This window comes from Epinephelus moara, chromosome 1, assembly GCF_006386435.1.
Source record: "Epinephelus moara isolate mb chromosome 1, YSFRI_EMoa_1.0, whole genome shotgun sequence".
NCBI lineage: Eukaryota > Metazoa > Chordata > Actinopteri > Perciformes > Serranidae > Epinephelus > Epinephelus moara.
This window is the reverse complement of record NC_065506.1, coordinates 34,335,520-34,355,839: the sequence shown is the minus strand read 5'-3', so window position 1 is coordinate 34,355,839 and position 20,320 is coordinate 34,335,520. Positions and strand designations below refer to the sequence as shown.

Sequence of the window (20,320 nt, the reverse complement as noted above, 5' to 3'; positions counted from 1 at the left end):
AAAATCACAAAAAAACGTCATAGTATAGTATGTCATCAAAAATCACATAAAAACGTCATAGTATAGTATGTCGTCAAAAATCATGAAAAAAAGTCATAGTTTAGTATGTCGTCCAAAATAATGAAAAAAAGTCATAGTATAGTATGTCGTCAAAAATCATAAAAAAAACTCATGGAATAGTTTGCCGTCAAAAACCCTGAAATAAAGTCATAGTATGTGATCAATGAGTCCAATGACAAGGAGCTTTTCATTCTCGATCACCATGAATTCTGACAGTTTGAGCAGTTTTGAAAAGACGAATTTGAGAAATTGCTTCATACACGTGCAAATCTGAGAGGACTCCTGACACAGACTCAAGGCTGTAACTGCTGCCACTTCGAAATACTTTTAATATTAATTACCTTCAATTTAATATCTGACAGTTTTTTTGTTAGCCAGATAGAAGCAGAGAAGTTAGTGTTGAATTTCAGCTTCCAGGTGAACTCTTCTCTGATGATGTTTGACCTGCAGCAGCTTGTTAATGACAGTGGAGTGTAAACTGGGCTTCTCATAAAACAGGTGTAAATGTGCTTCATTTACTGTCGTTGCTTGGTGAATGTATTGATTTCCAGTCTGGTATACCTATTTCTCTCTCTGGCACTGCTGCTGATCTACACTGTCCAAACATTAAAGCACACAGAATATGTTCTCCCTCCTTTTGTTGACATCAAAATTGATATTGCACCCATCTTAAAATGACAAAATATCATGATGTTTGATAAAAAGTAAAATATGATATTGTATTTATTTCAGACAAAAACTGGTGAACACTGCATATTCCAGATCATATAATAAACAATACTTCTGTCTAAAGTTACAAGGAGTTTTGTCTCCCCCTTGCTGCACTGCTTGTGTACTCCTGTTTCCAGTGTTCCAGGGACATTGCAAGATATAATTCCTGCACGGGGCTCCAAATGTTGACCAGCATTCTCCAGAGTGAAAGACAACAGTTTGCATGTAGAGCTGTGACAAATAAGCTGTTCCCCTGGTTGGCTGTGTGTATGGTTACTGGCTCAATGGACAATGTATCGGACTATGAATCAGAAGATATTAGGTGTGTCTCCTGGCTGGCTCGTACTCACCTTTAACTTGAAAATGACTTGCTGCTCATTTCCAATGTTGCTCCTCCACAAACAGTCCATCAAAGTAAATTTGAATCTAGAAACATCCAGATGCTGGGTAAATGGCTGTTCAATGTCTGGCAAAAGGGGTCTGAAGCCTTTAATTTCAGTCACTCACAGCTGTCATGAGGCCTCTGCTGTTTTTTCTAGTGTTACATCTTCTTTGAAAAACTACATTTCTCCCTGAAGAAGGTTGGTTTAATATCAAGAGCTCCACATATACTCTCAAAGCAACAAGGAACTCAATAACCCGAATGGCTGTTATTATGTAGTGGTGAGCAGTCTGTGTTGTGGCCGCAGCAACCCTGGTTTGAATCCGGGTCATGGCAGCAATACAAAGCTGTATTTTTTTTATGTTGTTGCTTTGAATTTCTTCAACCTCTGCTCCATTTTACATTGTTGAAAATGAGACATCTTAAAATTAAACCTGCTGTATGAGGACCCATATTCTGACCAGTGTTTTCCACACTTGTCTACAAAGTAAAACGGCATCACAGTTTGCTTGCAGTGTTGTCAGAACGAAGTTGCTCGCCAAGCCATCGCACGTAAGGCTAGTGTCTGACTATGGATAAGAAGATGATGATGATTAAGGTTTGATACCTGGCTACCTTGTACTCACCTTTAACTTCTAAACCAATACCCCTCATTTCCAATGTTCTCTCTCAACAAACTCTTATCAAACTAAACAATAATCTGGAAACATCCAAATACCTGGTTAATGGCTGTTTCATGTGTGCTCAAAAGGGTGTGATCATCTTAATTTCAGTCACTCACAATAGTCATGAGGCTTCTGGTGTATTCTCTAGCGTTAGATACTAATCACCTTTACTTGAAAAATCTAAATTTGTCCGTGAAGGACAGAATCAGCAGTGCTAGATAAACCATCCGTGGAGCTGTCATTTGTCACACATCAGTTAGAAACATGAAACAAAAATGTGACGTAGTGCTGCTAGAGGTCACACAGGGTACCTTTAATTTCATAGATGTTCAATATATCTTTACCAAGCCACACACAGGTAAAGTTTTTGATGAATGATGGGGATGACACAACATCTGGCCAGAAGTATGTGGGCGTAAGAATGTTTGGAAAGTTTGCCATTTTGTAAATGTAATATAAATAACACGATCAGACTGTATCTTACCTAAGACTGCATCTGATGCATGTGTCACCATTATATAAGGCACTCTGTTGCTTCAGTCATAAAGATTTTCACACAGTTATTGATCCACACCTGGTTATCTATGAAGTCCCCAAGGTGTCAAAAGAAATAATGACATCCACATCTGTCAAGCTCTGCTGTCAGGAACATTCAATACCATATAACAGGACATCAAACTGCATGAAAACCTTATGTTATTTTACCTCAATGCAGCACAATGGCTGAAAGGAAAACAGTGTGCGCTTCATCATGAAACAGTTTTACACACTAAAGAAACCTGGAAATATAATAAAGCAAGCTCTTCCTGTCTTCATTCAAGCCAACAGCAACAAGCAGGGCAAATTTTAGAAAAGATTACTTTGCCACATACAGAATAAAGAAAATACCTTTTTCAATTTTACCATGTTTGCTTTGTATTATACCACAAAATAGTAACACAACACATGTTTCAAAATAAAAGTAAAAAGAAAAAGAAAAACACAGCATTTCTTAGAATCACTTTAACTTAATCTCATTTATTTCTTGCATCAAAATACGCAAGAAGCATTTTCTAAATCAAATAATTTGAAATAAAGGTTGTTGGGTGAATTTAATGTATCCATTTCCAATTTCATCTGCTCATCTGAGGGCTGGGTCGCGGGGGCAGCAGGCTGAGCGAGGTATTCAAGGTGTCCCTCTCCCCAGCAATGTTTTCCAGCTCCTCCTGGGGGATACCGAGACGTTTCAAGGCCAGATGAGATATATAATCCCTCCAGTGTGTTCTGAGTCTGCCCCGGGGTCTACGATCAGTTGGACGTGTCCGGAAAACCTCTAACGGGAAGAGCCCAGAAGGCATCCTGATCAGATGTCCAAACCACCTTAATTGGCCCCATTCAATACGAAGTAACAGCGGCTCTACTTCCAAGATCCTTACAGATGTCTGAGCTCCTCACACTATCTGTAAGCTGAGCCCAGCCACCCTGTGGGTGAAACTTATTTCCGCCGCTTGTATCAGTGATCTTAATCTTTCTCACCACCCAAAGCTCATGACCATAGGGGAGGTTTGGGATTCAGATGGACTGGTAAATCAAGAGCTTTGCCTCCCGGCCCCCCCCCCCCTCTTCACCACGACAGTCTGCCACAGCGCCTGCATAATTGCCTGTCCATCTCACACTCCATTTTACCCTCACTCATAAACAACTTTCACTCCTTCGCTTGGGGCAGTAACTCTCTCCCAACCCAGAGGGGTCATTCCACCATTTTCTTGCTGAGAAGCATGGCCTCAGACTTGGAGGTGCTGAATCTCATCCCTACTGCTTCACACTCGTCTACAAGCCACCCCAGTTAATATATGCATACATTAAAAAACATTTTTAAAAAATTAATCATTTCGATGTGTAAAATGTGAAAGCCGAAGACATAAAAATGACTAAGATATTTACTTCAATATATTATTCTCCAAGCAGCAACCTCTGGAAAATGAAGCTAACACCACAAGTGCCAAAAACTGCAGTTCCTCTAATGGCCACTTGAGGCTGGCTTCAGAATCGAGTCATTCCCCATAGACCCAAATGTTAAAATGCCCAACTTTACAGCAGAAATAAACATTTTTACAGCCTGGTACAAAAATGTTTTTTGTCTCTAAAGCTAATCTTACCCTTACCCTGAGTGTGGACTCTGTTAAGTGTTGACACTGTTTTGTTTGTCTGTTTTCTAATGTGTGTTTCCAGATGTGTGTCTTGTTCTGTTCTTTGGTGGACATTGGGGAATGGAGATGGTGCTGTGGAAAATAATTTCCTCAAGGGAACAACAAAGTCTAAGTCTAAGTCTAATCACAATTGTAAGGGGAGTGACTTTTTATTTTACTCACCCATTTACATTTCATTAAGGGTTAAAGTTATGCACAATTAAAGACGTGGGCGCTTTAAATGCCTGGATCTGCCCTTGCTCCTCCACAGCTCCACCCTCTCATCCAAATATGGTCACTTCTCCCTCCAAAAATCCAAAATGGCAACAGTCAAAAGGCCAAATGAGTCTTCAAAACAGGACTTGTTAGCTACATGTATTATTTTTAAACAGTCTATAATTATTCTGAAATGACGATTAAAATTGGATATGGATACTTTTGTTAATTCCATGTGTTTTTCTCTGAAGTTTTATCTGTTTGTCACCAGATAAAATTCACTGGAAAGATCTGACATGAAGATTTGAGAAATGAGACTTGCTTTTATTGCCTGTGTGATGCCGTGAAGAGGGGCACCAATATTAAATTCTGCATTGTTTCCCCATGAGGCAACAGTGACATTAACTGTGGAATAAACATGACATTTCAGTCCTTTGATGGTTCTGACACGTTGCACATGAACAGCAACCACGGATGGATCAATACACCGCAAAGATAACAACACCTACACACAACACCAACCTTTAGAGTGACTGTATGTGGTGTTCAGGAGGTCTGTGATTTTGCTTTTATTTCCTTTCCATCTGAAGGTCGTCATAAAGACATGCTTCAGGAATAACCTTTCAGATGTTCATCAATAGAAGGATGTGACTGAAGCATCCATTGGAGATTCACACTGTCCAGTAAAAGCTACTCCCACCTCTCTATACCTAGGCTTTCTATCCATAATGACTTCTCCCATAGAGAAAAGTAACATGTCTGTACAGTATGTATTAACAGGTGTGTAAATAACACAGATGTACTGTTTTAATGCTTTAACATGTTGGTGTTAGTGTTGATCTATAAAAGATTTAAGCACTACACACTGTGACAAAATGAATAAACATAAACTGCTCCTAAATGCTTTTATTTTAGTTCTTGTTTTTACTTTTTTATTTATTTGTTTCTGGAGTCTGGAGGGGAACTTTAAACAATTAATAACCTTTACTGATTATAAAAAATATTGCATTTGATGCTTTATTTTCTGCAGATTGTAAATGGACCTGCAAAAAGTGACAATACAGAATTCCCTCTGACATCATGCAGAACATATCAAAGCAAATCCCCTGCAGGAAAAATTCCTCTTGAGTTCATTCCGTGAGCCGGAGAATCTTACAGAAGCTCAAGAGGAGTTGTGCAGGATTTGTCTTACTGAATTCCTGCTGAATTCCTTTGAACCTTCCTACAGGTTTCCTTCATGTTCACGCCGTTACCTTTGCATTTCTCTGCAGGATTCCTGTCACACTCCTTGAAAGATAGTCAAACATGTGTGCTAATGAGCTCTAATTAGTCTTGATCTGAGTTTCTTTCATTGCGTAAATTAAAAATGCAAATAACTAATCCCTATTTACATTCCAGACATTTTACAGAATGAGCCTGACTGTGAAGATGACATGTTAAGTAGATGGCTGAGACGATGCAGGACAGAAATTTGGCAAGGTGCTCACACCACAACTAAACAAACGCCATCCAGATTGAATTATACACCCACTCATGTCAGCCTGGGCATGATCCTCTCCCACTGTGAAACACCAAAATAGGACATTGCTGTGTGACATGGTGACTGTAAATCTAGCATGTGACTGCGCAGAGTAATCATGTCCAGTGAACACAGCGGTGCAGAAACTATGTGGTGTATACACACACCACAGGGCTAAGACTCCAAACATACCCAGAGTACAGTGACTCTCATGAGGATCCACTCTCACTATGAGAACGTGATATAGTGCACATTAAACTGACTGCAATTTTTTACTGATTTAATTTTTCTGCAGTTGGAAAGAGAAATACATGGTGTAATATGTTATCGTTAAACACTGACAGTCCGCCAAATCATTTCCTTGAAAACGTTAACTGCATTAACACACAACCAGAAAAAGATATAAACACAACATTTTTTTTACACATGCATTTACATTCACTGTTCATTTTTCACACTGTGTACAACTGAGACGCAGCTTAATAAACATTCTGCAACCAGACAACAGCTGACATTTAAAATACATCTCTCAAGGTACGATTACAATTTCACAGTTATGACAACATCCGACATTTTGAAATATAATACATAAATATTCTGAATAATCTCCACCTATATAAGAAGATAACACATATTAGAGCACACTGACTGGACAACATCACAGCAAAAGCATCTTCAGAAAAGTGCCACTTTTGTGATTCAGGTTATTTTACTTCAATAAAAGTACTTTGGTACAAAAGGGACGACCTGCCTTATTCTGCCATTTCTAAAGACTAACACTCCTTTATACTTTGATTCTGATTGTTCTTTTTATAATGTCTCCCTCTGAATTAAAGGGATAGTGCACCCAAAAATGAAAATTCAGCCATTATCTATTCACCCATATGCCGATGGAGGCTCAGGGGAAGTTTTAGAGTCCTCACAATACTTGCGGACAGGGAGGGGTGAGGGGGTAGCAACACAACTCCACCTACTCTCCGCAAGTGTTGTGAGGACTCTATGGGCTCTAGTTTCGCAGACCGGGCAAGGCGGGGGCACAGCGCACCTGCGCTTCGCCAACTGGGTGTGGCCAGGCGGATTTTGCAAGTTTGGCACACTGTGTGCCTGGCGCAGCTACTCCTCTTTCCCACCTCCGTCCCTCCTACCTGCGCAAGTCGGAAAGAGGGAGGAGAGAAGGCGTGGAGTGGGTTTTACACACATCACACCAATCAAATGAGCCCCTCTCCTCGCCCTTACATGCGCCGCGCGAAGGCGTAATGAGAGTTTACTCAATTCGCCGTGGCAGAAGAGAGCAGCAGCGTCAGACAGCCAAACTCCTCCCAGGAGGAAACTGATGTTTTGGTCCGGGAGGTCCAAGCTCGCAGTGTCCAAATATACGGAACTGCGAGCAGACCTCCACAGGCTGATGATGCAAAGGTAGCCTGGTAGGCGGTCACCACAATTGTAAATCAATGTTGCGTTTCTCTCGTGTGCGCGTGCGCACTCTCTTTCTCTCTCGCAGTCTCACTCTGTTTCTTTTCTTTTGACTTTTCTAAGATGACAGATGCTGAATATATACTCCCTATCTGATGCTGTGGCTGTTTGTGGTTGGCTGAGAGGGATGTGAACTCATTAGTTTGCAGCTGTGTTACACGTGCCAAATGTGCCAAATGGTGCCAATCTGACATCAGATGTGATGGGACAGTTGATATAGAGATACATTTATGTGCTGATTGCAGATAGTTGCATTGAATAGTGGTTTTGTGGGTATTTATTGCATTGTTAATGTGCCTGACATTCTGGAAACCTGCCTGTGAAGTTTTGGTGACGTGTGCACACTGTCCGCTGGTCAGCCAAACTTCGGCTTACACCGGCTGTGCTCCACCTGCGCTGACAGTAGAAGTGGTTTCAGTTGGTGAGCTTTTAGCGCACCTTCGGCGAAGCCTTTTGGCACGAAACTGTCACTGCGCCAAGCTGGATCTGTCGACACCTCCCCCTGCTGCGCCAGCACACCCATCTCAGTGCACCTCGGTCTGCCAAACTACCAAACTGAGCGCGCCTCGGGTTGCGTTCGAAACTAGCTCTGCGCGGGGTTCGCCACCCTGCGCTGCGCCGGGAAACTAGAGCCCTAAAACTTCACCTGAGCCTCCCTCTGCATATGGGTGAGTGGATAATGGCTGAATTTTCATTTTTGGGTGCACTATCCCTTTAAGCAGGATTTATATTTGTGCGTCAACTCTATGCAGAGCCTACTCCATAGCCTTTGCATGTGGCCTATGCTGTCATGAGTATTTATACTTGTGCGGTTGTGTGTCTGTGTCATTCTGCAGTTACACCTCCAAAACACTCATCGGCGGCGGAGGTTTCTGTGAAGTGCTGAAAGTTAAGCTGATTCTAAAAACACCCAAAACACACATTAAACACACATTAAACATGGCTTAATAGCGACAATTTCAAACACATGTACACAAATCGACTTCACTATAACTCGCAGCATTCACAGACAAAACACTTGTCTTTTGCTGGACACATTTTCCCCACAGGTACAACATGCTAATGTTTTTAGCACAAGCCTATGGCATTTTACATTGTATAAATTAGCCTAGCGGCTTTTCCTCTACTCATATGAGGCCAGGGACAACAGCAACATTTCACAAAGGTAACGTTATAAAATTCGGCTCCATTACAACTCACAAGGTTCACCAACTAAACACGTTTTCCAAACAAATACAACATGCTAACGTTATTAGCACAAGCCTATGGAATTTTACAATGTATAAATTAGCCTAGTGACTAGCCTCTACTCATATAAAGCCAGGGTAAATCACACACAAGAATTAAAATGCTATTTTAATGGAGGCTTTATTGTCTTCACAATGTATTGTCTCTGTGAAATTAAAGTAAATAAAAGCTTCCTTTATACTGAGGGAAATTGTTTCAGCTGCCAAAAATAGACAGGAGGTCTGCATCGCCGCAACCTGTAGTTACATTTTTGGGGAGGTGCACGTCAGGCTACACCGTAGCCACTACGTCAACGCAGATCCTACGCCATAGGCACAAGTATAAATCCTGCTTGGTGCTGAATAATGGCCAATAAAGTGGTTTCACAGAATATAATGATGTCACAGTAAGTTTGACCTTTGACCTTTTGTCTACAAAATGACATAAGTTCATCATTTTATCCTATTAGACATGTGAATTTCTGAGTTATGGCCAAACACATGTTTTGTGAGGTCACAGTGACCTTAAGCTTTGACCTTCAACCACCAAATTCTAATCAGGTTATTCCTCACTCCAGGTGGACATTTGTGCCAAATTTGAGTAAACTCCCTCGAGGCCTTCTTGAGATATCATCTTCACATGAATGAGACAGATGAGGTCACAGTGACTTTGACCTTTGACCAATGACCACCAAAATCTAATCAGTATCATTACGTCCAAGGGGACACTTGTGCCAAACTGAGGAAATTCCCTGCAGGCTTTGTTGAGATATCGCAATCACGAGAATGGGACGGACAGATGGACAGAGGGACGGACAGACAGACACTTGTAAACATAATGCCTCCAGCCGTGGCTATCACCCGCACGGAGGCATGAAAAGCAACAAATTCATTGAGATTTCTTTTGAAATAACGATCACACAATTTGATGGTTAAAAAAGTAATCCATTACTAAAGATATTTTACAAACTGATAAATTAAATAACACTTAGTGTTTAATACACAAGTACATCACCAAAAGAGCAATGCATTGAATTAACATGTATCTGAGTGATGTCATACCAAATGACCTCATTATGTGGGTCACTAAAGTCATAAGGACAGTTTGGAAAGCAAAGACACACACATACATGCTGTACAACTTTCTGTCTCACACACACACACACACACACATACACAGAATCTTGTAATTCTATCTTTGTGAGGACCCTCATTGTAATAATGCATTCCAAAGCCCCTTAATCTACCGTCACAACTAAATGCCCCTTACCCTAACCTAACTGTAAAGTGGACCTTAAAACCAAGTCTTGACCAGCAAACAGGCCTTTGAAGAAGTGAGGACCGGCCAAAATGTCCTCACTTTCCAAAAATGTCCTCACTTTGTTGGTTAAAACACATGTTCATTCCTCACACACAAACACACTTCCCTTACACACAATCCTCCTGATTGACCTGTCGGCCATTGATCATGCTCAGACTTGACATGGAGTGATGTGAGCTGCGGACGGATGTCACACGTGTGTTATACTGACTTGGGCTCTGCGAGGAGCGTTTGAGTATCATGCGGCAGCAACAACACAGCTGCTGGTTGAACTGCTTCTGGAAGGTCCTGCTCAGCAGGTAAAGGGCGAAGGGGTTGAGGCAGGAGTTGGTGAAGGCCAGGATACGAGCTATGACGCTGCACACAAAGTGAACCAGGGAGGTGTCGACCTGACGGGGAACAGACAGGGTGGAGGATTAATAAAAAAACACAGAGGTGTGTGCATACAAGGAATGTAAACAAATACATAATTTGGAGTTGAATACACTCTGAACAACACTCTTTTTTATCAGACTGATTAGCAATTGAATAATGGGGTGTCCTTTATCGTAGGCCCAATAAAACACCTCAATATCAACCTTTCATCTGCATTTGCCTTCGTCCCACCAGCAGCCACGTCCTGCTTGATTTGATTAGCTGCTCAGGCTAAGTGTGACACCGATGGTGTGACTCCGCGCCTTGTGCTGAGAGAATTTTAACTTTTGTGTGCAGCTAAAAAATCGCTAGAATATGCAGGCATGGCACAAGAGAGGACGCACGCATGGTGCAACATACCATTGGAAAACAATGGTTTCGCAGGCGACGTGTTTCTCAGTGTGGTTAGGCCTTAGTTAAGCATGTACATTTTTACATACGACTAAAACAAATGGTAATAGAAATCATTTAAAGAGCTGTATGGATAATTTCTAACATCTTCCAGTATAATGTCAGCATTACCCACATCTAGTGTAAATCCAAATGAAGAGAAAAATACAAACATTTTGCGAAATAAACAAGTGAAGATACAAATAGTACTGTGCATTAAAGTATAAGACAGAAACAAATAAACAGATATATTCTATTAGAAATGTAAAGAGGTGCTTCTGTGTACCTGGGAGTAGTGATAGGAACGGTATAAGAAGATGACGTGACAGGGAAGCCAACACACTGCGAAGAGAACAACAAACACCAGCACTGTCTTTGCCAAGCGCTTTCTGGATTCAACCTGTTGGTTGTAGAAATGAAAAATTAACAAAACATCAAAGCAAAAAAACAATGCTGTATAATATATATTCTTTTATACTTATATTTAAGTGTTTTTCTAACGGTGGTGGAAAGAGTAGTCAGATCTTTTATTTTAGTAAAGGTAGCAACACAACGTAATCTCATCCCTACTCGTCATAATTTGCCGCTTGGGTAGAAGCCCTTTGAGAGCAGCCTTTTGTATTGTATCTTGACATGGAAGGAGTCAGCGGTTAGGTTTAGGCAACAAAACTACTTAGTTATTGTCAGGAAAAGATCGCAGATGTTGCTAAAAACAGCTGGCTTTGAGTGGCCCAAACAGTAAAAAGGGGTCTGAGGTAGGTCTTGTGAAAATATCGTGGTTGACGTTAGTTATGTGAGCTGGAACAGTGGCGGTGTGTCACTAAAAACACCTGTCTCTGTGTAGCACGAACGTTGCAACCAATGTTCTGGTTTGCTGGTCTTGAACTCTGCTTTCCTGGATCACAGGCCGTTTGCTCTAAGCATCTGATAACGACAGGGAGGGGTTTACACTGAAGTTAGTGGGAAGCCTAGTGCGTCTCACAGCTGCGGAACAGTGCCCCCAGTGTCTTCACAGTGATGTCGGGCACGCTTCCCTAGCACCACATTTTGACTCTGGGAGTGAGACCAGGCTGAAAATTAATGTGCTGTAGTGAAGAAATTGATTATGTAAATGTTAATTATGTAATATCAAGTGAAGACAGCTGCAGGCTGTCTGGTGGTCACGATAAGAACCACCTCGAAGATGTGCTCTGTTCTCTATCACATGTTTACAGACTGGTTTTATCGGGTAAATGGAGACAGTGAATGTATTCACATCTCATTCAACGTGTTATTAAAAAGCCAAAGGATATAAACAGAGACAAAGTAAGGTTTCTTTAGGTTTTGGTGGAGATGGTAGCCATGTGTGTTTTCTGTGCTGAAGGCTTCTGTGATATCATATTTATGTGCTGTGATTAAACCATACACACAAGTCAGGACAACTTGAAGAGCTTCATTCATTTTTTTAGTATATGAAGTACACGTTTTTCTTCATAAATTTGATTTCTGATGCATTAACAGCATTTTTCATGTCATAGCTGGTGGAGGTGAAGCTGCTAGTGACTACTTTTTTTTTAAGATATTTTTTGGGGCTTTTTAGACTTTAATGTACAGATAAGTGTGAAGGGGGGAGAGAGAGAGAGAGAGAGAGAGAGAGAGAGAGAGAGTGACATGCAGCAAAGGGCCACAGGCTGGAGTTGAACCCGGGCCGCTGCGGCAGCAGCCTTGTACATGGGGCGCCTGCTCTACCACTAAGCCACCGGCGCCCGCTAGTGACTACTTTGTTTCCTATCAATAAATTCACCAGTAATTATAGCTGTCTAATAAATCTAGTGAAGTACGTATCTCTAAATTGTTGTTTAGTAAATATAGTTACTTACAAAAATAAAACATTTGATGATTAGGACTGTCGCTGCCATTGAGGTGACTATGGTTATGTGACTGGTATTGTTTCAGAGAATTTGGGGGATTTAAGTTTGGGGAAGTTTGATGCTAAAAAAAAGCTACAAACACGTGGTGGTCATAAAATGGGGCAGATTCATAGATTTTAATAATAACTAGATACTGGATGCCATGATGGCGCCTATACATTCCAATGTAGTTGCTCACCTGACACATTCGCCCAAAAAGTTACTAGCTTCTGGGTTTATTTCTGCGTTATATGTTCCACTGAATAGGCGCAGTAGTGTTTCTCCTGCTGGCCCCACCCACAAGTTTCCGCTCTGCTCATAGACTTTACATAGTGATGATGTCATGGATTTTTATATCACTTTTCTAGGCCTAAGGCAAGTTTTATGAATATAAAACCACCATGACTCAAAAATTAGAAATAAAAAGATTCGTAATTGATTTTGTTTGCAGTTTGAGGTGTCCTGTTAATGGTTTTACAGATGTCTCTTTTATAATTGTGGTCTATGAGGAAAATGATTTTTGGGCCGCAGGGCATTTTTTGGCTGCAATACCGCAAGTGGCCACTGTGAAAAAACTGACCTTTGTGATGGTCCGACAAGCTGTTGAAGTAAGCATGGAGTCTACAGTGTGTGTTTGAAGGATATATCCAGGATGTCAAACTGACTCAGCAGCAACAACAGGTTAAAAAGACAAAGATAGTTAGAAGCTAAAGCCGAACTATAGGCTACAGATCACAGTGTAAAAGTGAACCACCACATCACTGCTGATCGCCACACAAGACAATGAATATAAAGGAAAACTTTGCTGATATTGAACCAGCTGTGTGGCATCACAGTGTGTGCAGGTGAACAGTGTTTGGCTTCACTCCCGTGCTACTGCCAGCACATGGACCTTCACAACCAGACAGGCAGGGATCTCCGGGGGAAGTCAAATAATGTTCATCTGCACACACTGTGATGACACACAGCTGGTTGAATATCAGCAAAGTTTCCCTGCTTCCCTTCACTGGTTCCTGTACAGCAGGGTCGGTCTTTGTTTCACTGTTATAATCATTAAAAAGCAAAAGCAGCATGTGTATACATTCAGTAGGCTATATCTTCAGTAGCTAGCTAGCTAACCCTACACTTTTCAGGGTTCGATTCTGGTTTTGGAACAGGGAAGAAACGTATATCTTTTTCCAACCTCTCCCGGTAACGAGTATCATTAATACACGATGTGCCCCATACACAACATTTAGCTCCAAATCCTGGATGCTACATTATGATTGGCCAATCTATGTGCGGGGGCAGGACTTAGTGAAGGGTCAGTTGGCTGCAAGGCTGAGCGGCTTTCCGGGGGGCCTTTTGAAAATTTGCCTTCTCTATTTAAGCTTTATGTAACTATAAAAACAACAAATAACAAAAACAACAAAAGTATTGGCCAAAATACAATACAGAGCAGAGGAGATTGACAGAGAGAGTGAGAGCTGTGAGTGCAAACTGTTCATACATGCCTCACCCTGCTGATATTGACAGAGAATTATTCATAAGTTCAAAAAATATTTGCTAGTGCCATATTCTTAAGTGAGTCTGATTTTTGAATGTATTCTTTGATTTTGAAACAACAGACTTGTGTTGTTATTTAGCCTCTCTGAAGCTATTGTATGGTTTAAAAATATTCAAAAGATTTTTTGGGGCTTTGATTTGATAGTATTTGAAATTTTGACTAGTTTTAGGCCATCTAATAAATAAACAAACAAAAGGGGCGTGGCCCTGCTTATGACAATTTGAATACTGGCCTGTCGTTTTGCATACACGTTCCCCTCCACAGGCAGGTTTGTGGTGCTCCTCATCAGACTGTGGGCGATGAAGGTGTAGTACACAGATATGACCAGCAGGGGAATGACGTAGAAAATGAGGAAGGAGGCCATGGAGTGGATCTTAGGGTGCAGTCTTCCAGCTGGGGGATAAGGAGCACAGGTGATGAAACTCTCATTTGTGGAGGTGACGTTGAAGGTGTGGAGGTCAGAGAAGACGGCCTCGGGGATAGCTAGGATCAGGGAGAAGAGCCAGATGAGCGCCGCCTTCAGGACAATGCTGGTAGTGGTGCTTGATGTTTGGATGTCCAGAGGCTTCACAATGGCCCTGTATCTGATAGATAGATAGATAGATAGATAGATAGATAGATAGATAGATAGATAGATAGTGACAAAATAACTCAACGCTGCCATTTCGTTTCACACAGGACACAAACACTCTTCTCAATGGTCAAAGTCATGTGCTGGTTGGACCCATCCACCTCCCCTCCCCTCTGACCTAAGTGGACTTCCTTGATCTTTATACTGCGTCTGTTGCTCTCAAAGTCTAATAATGACATTGATGGGTTTACTTTGGAGTTGGATGCTACAGATGCTAAGAGATGTCCCCGGGGTCATTATAGTGATGCCATGGACACTGTCTCCAAACTGCATATTTTGACGCCTTAGGAGTGAGACCAGGCGGCCTCGGGACAAGTAAATGTAACTCTAAAGGAAAAGATCAACAATTTGGGAAATGCATGTATCCTTGCTGAGAGTTAAAAGAGACGACTGACACCATTCTTGTTTCTGTGTGTGGTATCAATCCATCCAACCATTTTCATTTGCTTATCTGGGCCCAGGTTGCGGGGGCAGCAGGCCAAGCAAAGCACCCCAGACGTCCCTCTCCCCAGCAATGCTTTCCATGTCCTCCTGGGGACCCCAAGGCGTTCCCAGGCCAGATGACATATGTAACCCCTCCAGTGTGGTCTGGGTCTGCTCCGGGGCCTCCTACCAGTGGGAAATGCCTGGAACACCTCTAATGGGAGGCGCCCAAGAGGCATCCTGATCAGATGCCCGAACCACCTCAACTGACCCCTTTCAATGCGAAGGAGCAGCAGCTCTACTCCGAGCTCTCTCCTGATGTCCGAGCTCCTTACCCTATGTCTAAGGCTGAGCCCAGCCACCCCTAGAAGGAAACTCATTTCGGCTTCTTGTATCTGCAATCTCATTCTTTCGGTCATTACCCAGAGCTCATGACCCTAGGGAAGAGTTGGGATGTAGATTGACCGGTAAATTGAAAAGTTTGCCTTCCGGCTCAGCTCCCTCATCACCATGACAGTCTGGCCTGCATCACTCCAGACACCGCGCCAAACCACCAATTCATCTCATGCTCCATTCTACCCTCACTTGTTAACAAGGCCCCGAGATACTTGAACTCTCTCGCTTGCGGCAGTAATTCATTCCCAACCCAATCTTCTCATCCAAATCTCAGCAAAAATAAGCATATTTGTCAATATGTCAAACTTTTTTCTTTTTTTTTACCAGAGCTTCTGCTGGAAGAAAACTCAAATGTGATTACAGCATGGTCACTTTTTGCACATTAGGTATAGCTATACACTTCTACGTCTGCAACAAGTTTCAAGTTGTACTGCAAATTTGGAGCACAATAAACATTTACTTACCTTATTGTACAGGTAAAACTGGTATTGTCTCTAAATTACAGCCCTACCAAAATAGTTTGGCAGCAGTTTTACTTGCTTGTAATATTCTTGTCAAAAGCCTTGAAAAATTATACAATAATGAAAAAGAGAACAGGCTCACATTTGTTCAAGTGCGAACACGTATCATACAAGGATGTGCATCATGACCATGATCCAAGTTCATATATTGACTCCAAGAATGACTAATTTAAACATTATTAAAAGTTACCCAAAAATCAAGGACAAAGTCAGTTGGAGCTCAGCCGTTTTCTGATTTTTCACATTATTATTTTACAAACATTTCTTACACTCACAAGGTTATTAATTTACAGCAGCAGAGGTCTCTCTGTATAGGAGGCAGGTTAACAGTTTTTCTGCTTCCTTGGGCGAAAAATAAGAAAGTGACCAAGGAAGGGAAATAGGAGGAGGAAGAACTGGAACATGTGCACACGCACACACATTACACTTACATGCAATGTTTTCGCAGGACATATTGTCTGATGTGATCAGGATTTTTTTTTCTTTCACAATGTTTACTGTCATGTTTATATTAAAGCATCCTGAAACATGGAAACATGGAAATAACAAAGAGATGGCAGTTAAATTGTTTCTGTAGCCACCGATTACTTCCAGCCTGCACATGTCAGCAGCCAGAACCACACAGTCCTTTTGTGTCTATAATAAACCCCTGATCAATACACAGTAAATATTTGCTTCCTATTATAATTGTAAAGCATTTAGTTTGTACATATGTCCTGTATCTATCTCTATAGACACAGGAAAGAGGACATCTGCATAATTTGGGTGCCATGTAGGCCATTTTAAACTGATTATAGGGTCAATAAGATGATTATAACAGAAAAAAACCTGCCTACCTGTCCGCAGAGAGGGCTGTGAGAGTGAACACAGACACCCCGACCGAGGTGAGCTGGATGAAGGCGATGACTTTACAGCCCACTCTCCCGAACAGCCACTCCTCTGACAGGTAGCGGCTGGCATCCACCGGAGCGCAGGTCACCAGCAGTAAAACATCCCCCAGCGCCAGACTGGACATGAAGAGATTGGGCACATTGCGGATGGCTTTGGCGGAGCAAAACGTCATGATGAGCGTGATGTTGCCGATGAGCCCCAACACGATGATCACACCGTAAACTGAAGCGATGACCACGCCGGTGAACCACATCGTCCATGCCGTGCTTTGGAGAGCAGTGACGCTGCGCGATGCGTTTGGGTACATATGGTCCATCTCTCCCAGCGTTAAACCAGCTGCTCAGGAGATGTTTTAGAGAGATACGAACAGGTCCTTTAGGGGTTCAGGAAGAGGGCAAAACTACTGTGGTGCCAATTTTGTGTCCAACTCTAGAGTTGAGTCCTCCTCAGTGTTTGGATGTGGGGGTCTGATAGGGGTTACCACCCAGTGCGCTCACAGAGCATGCACCAATAAAAACAATCAATACCTGAGTCTGTGGGGTTGAATTCAAGAAAGAGGGTAAGAAAATGATGATTAGAAAAGCTCTCAATTTGAGAATTATCTCAAATGTGTAAAATTGGCTACAAACTCCTAGTAAAAAATGTTATTAGATATCTGTTTCTATTTTAGCTTTTTATTTATTTTATTTAATTATTCAATTTATTAATTTTATTTATTCTTAGTTTGATATTATTTTTTTCAGTTTTATTTTATTTATTTTTTTAGCTTTTTATTTTCTATTCTCCAGCTTTTTAATGACGTTTTAATTGTATCTAAATGTCCATCTATGATGTGTTTATTTTGTACTTTGTCTGGACGCTTTTAATATTTGAATTGCCTTGCTGATGAAATATGCTGTGTGAATAAACTTGCCTTGCCTAATCATAGGTCTGTCATCCTTTGCATATTTTGTAAATCAATCAATTAATCAGACTATTTATACAACACTTTTCATACAAACAGAATGCAACACAGTGCTTCACACAATAAAACATTTTTTAATTTATTTTCATTTATTTTATTTTTACTTTTTTATTATTATTATTTTATCTTTTCATTTTAAGCATTTTATTTTTTATTGACGTTTTAATTGTATCTAAATGTCCGTTTATGATGTGTTTATTTTAACTAAAGATTTAAATTAAAGTTCAATTAAAAGCCAGGCTGAAAGGGTAGGCCTTGAGTTTGCTTTTAAAAACATCAACTCTCTCTGCGGCCCTCAGGTCTTCAGGGAGGCTGTTCCACAGATGTAGACCACAGTTATGAAATGATGTCTCGCTGTGGCTTTTTGCTCTGACATAGGGGATGATTAAAAGGCCACTACTAGAAGACCTGAGAGTTCCTATGATAAAAGCAATTCAGATGAATAGGTAGAACTAAGACCATTAAGAGCTTTATAAACCAATAAAAAGATCTTAAAATCAAATCTGACACACACAGGAAGTCAGTGCAGAGACTCTACTATTATTAATGTGTGCTCTCTTTCTGGTCCTTGTCAGCCACAGGTGCAGCTGAGTTTTGTAATAACTGATACTGAGCAATGTTTTTCTTAGGAGGACCAGAAAGTAGAGCATTACGGTAATAAATTATCCAGGTGATAACAGCATGCATCAGTGTCTCTGTGCCCTGGCAATGTTCTTAAGATGATAAGATCCAGTTTTGGTTAAACTTTTAATATGTGGTTCAAAACTAAGATTCAAATCTAAGATAACTTTGAGGTTTTCCACTTGTTGACAGTGTTTTAGTGCCAGTTCTTGCAGCTTAAAAGCTTCTTGTCTGACTTAAAAATCTGTCATCTCACTCTAAATCTTTTCTAATGCTGGATCAAAACGAGAAACATTGTTTGTACACCGAACCATTTGTCCAGTTTTAATTGCAGAAGGAGATTAGAACATGAATTTATTCTTAGATTAAAAATGTTTTTCCTCTCTTTGGCTGCAGGATCCACTTCATTACAGTTCAGTGTTTGGTTAAAGCTTAGAGGGAGGATCATGAAAATAGGCGATATGCAGATGTTTAGATAGCACTGCACTGAACCATGTTAAACCTTCAGACAAAACTGCATTTATTGATTTATCTATTAGTAATTTTGTGTTATAGATAGTTCTGTTTGACAGTAAGGAAGTGTGAAGATAAAAAGAGTAGAATGAGAGGGGAAAACGTGCAACAAAGGCCATATTCAATTAACATGGCCACTATCATAAAACCCCCACTGGGACACCTCAAAGTGTATATGGATCAAAAACACGTTAATGGTAGCGCCATGATAAATCTTTCATAGTTTATTTTATATCCAACACCCAACTGTTCCTTCTGATAAGAGACGATGAAATTAAAACAGTGTTTGACAATCGATTACTGTGGGATGTAAACACAGAGATTCAAGCGCAGGAGCAGCTACATCTGTTTCTGAATCACAGTGCAGTTATTTTTAGCATCTTAAGCACTCTGCAAGTGAGTATTTTGACCTTGGATGCACATACTGAGTCTATCAAAAACACAATGAGTGAATCAGAGCATCATAGACATACAGTGAACACCATGTTTACTGTATCAGCCTGTTGCTGCAATATCTCAACGTAGCTGCCATATTGGAGGAAGGAGCTGCACTTTACTGGACAAAAAACACTATAACAGTTTTACTTCTCAGTGGATTTCAGTGAGTGAGTTTTTATATTCAAGGCTTTATGAACTATGTGTATTAGATGAAAAAACATTTTGCCTCCAGCTGATTTGAACCTCAATAGTTGGGCCTCCCTTCTAGACAATCAAGAGAGTGTGTGTTAGTAACAGTCTGGTGTTTTCATGAATCGTACATAGTGGAAAATAATTTATTGTCATATGCAATTGCAAAACGTAAAGTTACGTAATGTTTCTAGCAGGGATGTGGCTCATTGTCATTGATAATACTCAGGGAGTTATGGTGGACGGAATCTGCCAAAAAAAATACATAAATAAATAAGAGAGTGAATAAATTAAGATATTTACTTTCCTGTTTAAATTTCCTTTTATTTATTTTTTTCATTTTTGCATTACATTTTTAAATTTCTTTAATAGATCAATTTAATTTAATGTATTTTATCTAATTTATCAATTTAATATTTAATTTTCTAATCTATTTTTCAAAAAATATTAAATCATAATTTTTTCTTTGTTCAGCTGCAGTACATACTAAAGTAAAAAAGTATTTTTTATTCACTGTATTTTTATTTTTGCATTCCATTTTTTTTAAATTAACCAATTTGTTAATTTGATGCATTTTATTTAATTTAATTTAAAATTTGATTTTCTAATCCATTTTTTTTAGAATTAAGTTATATTCTTTTCTTTGTTCAGCTGCGGTACATACAAAGTAAAAAGTATTTTTTATTATTTTTTTTCATTTTTGCATTACATTTTTAAAAAAATTTAATTAATCAATTTGTTAATTTAATGTAT

General features: G+C 40.3%; 1 protein-coding gene across 1 annotated transcript; it reads right to left on the bottom strand.

Moving 5' to 3' along the window:
• Nucleotides 1–9,848: 9,848 nt before the first annotated feature.
• Nucleotides 9,849–17,158, bottom strand: LOC126392411 (gastrin-releasing peptide receptor-like). Its single transcript, XM_050047796.1, has 4 exons — nt 16,788–17,158; nt 14,213–14,564; nt 10,832–10,945; nt 9,849–10,130 (listed from the first exon to the last, which is right to left on the bottom strand). Exons 1-4 carry the CDS (start codon nt 17,156–17,158, stop codon nt 9,849–9,851), a joined length of 1,119 nt encoding a protein of 372 aa, XP_049903753.1.
• Between the last annotated feature and the right edge of the window lie 3,162 nt (nt 17,159–20,320).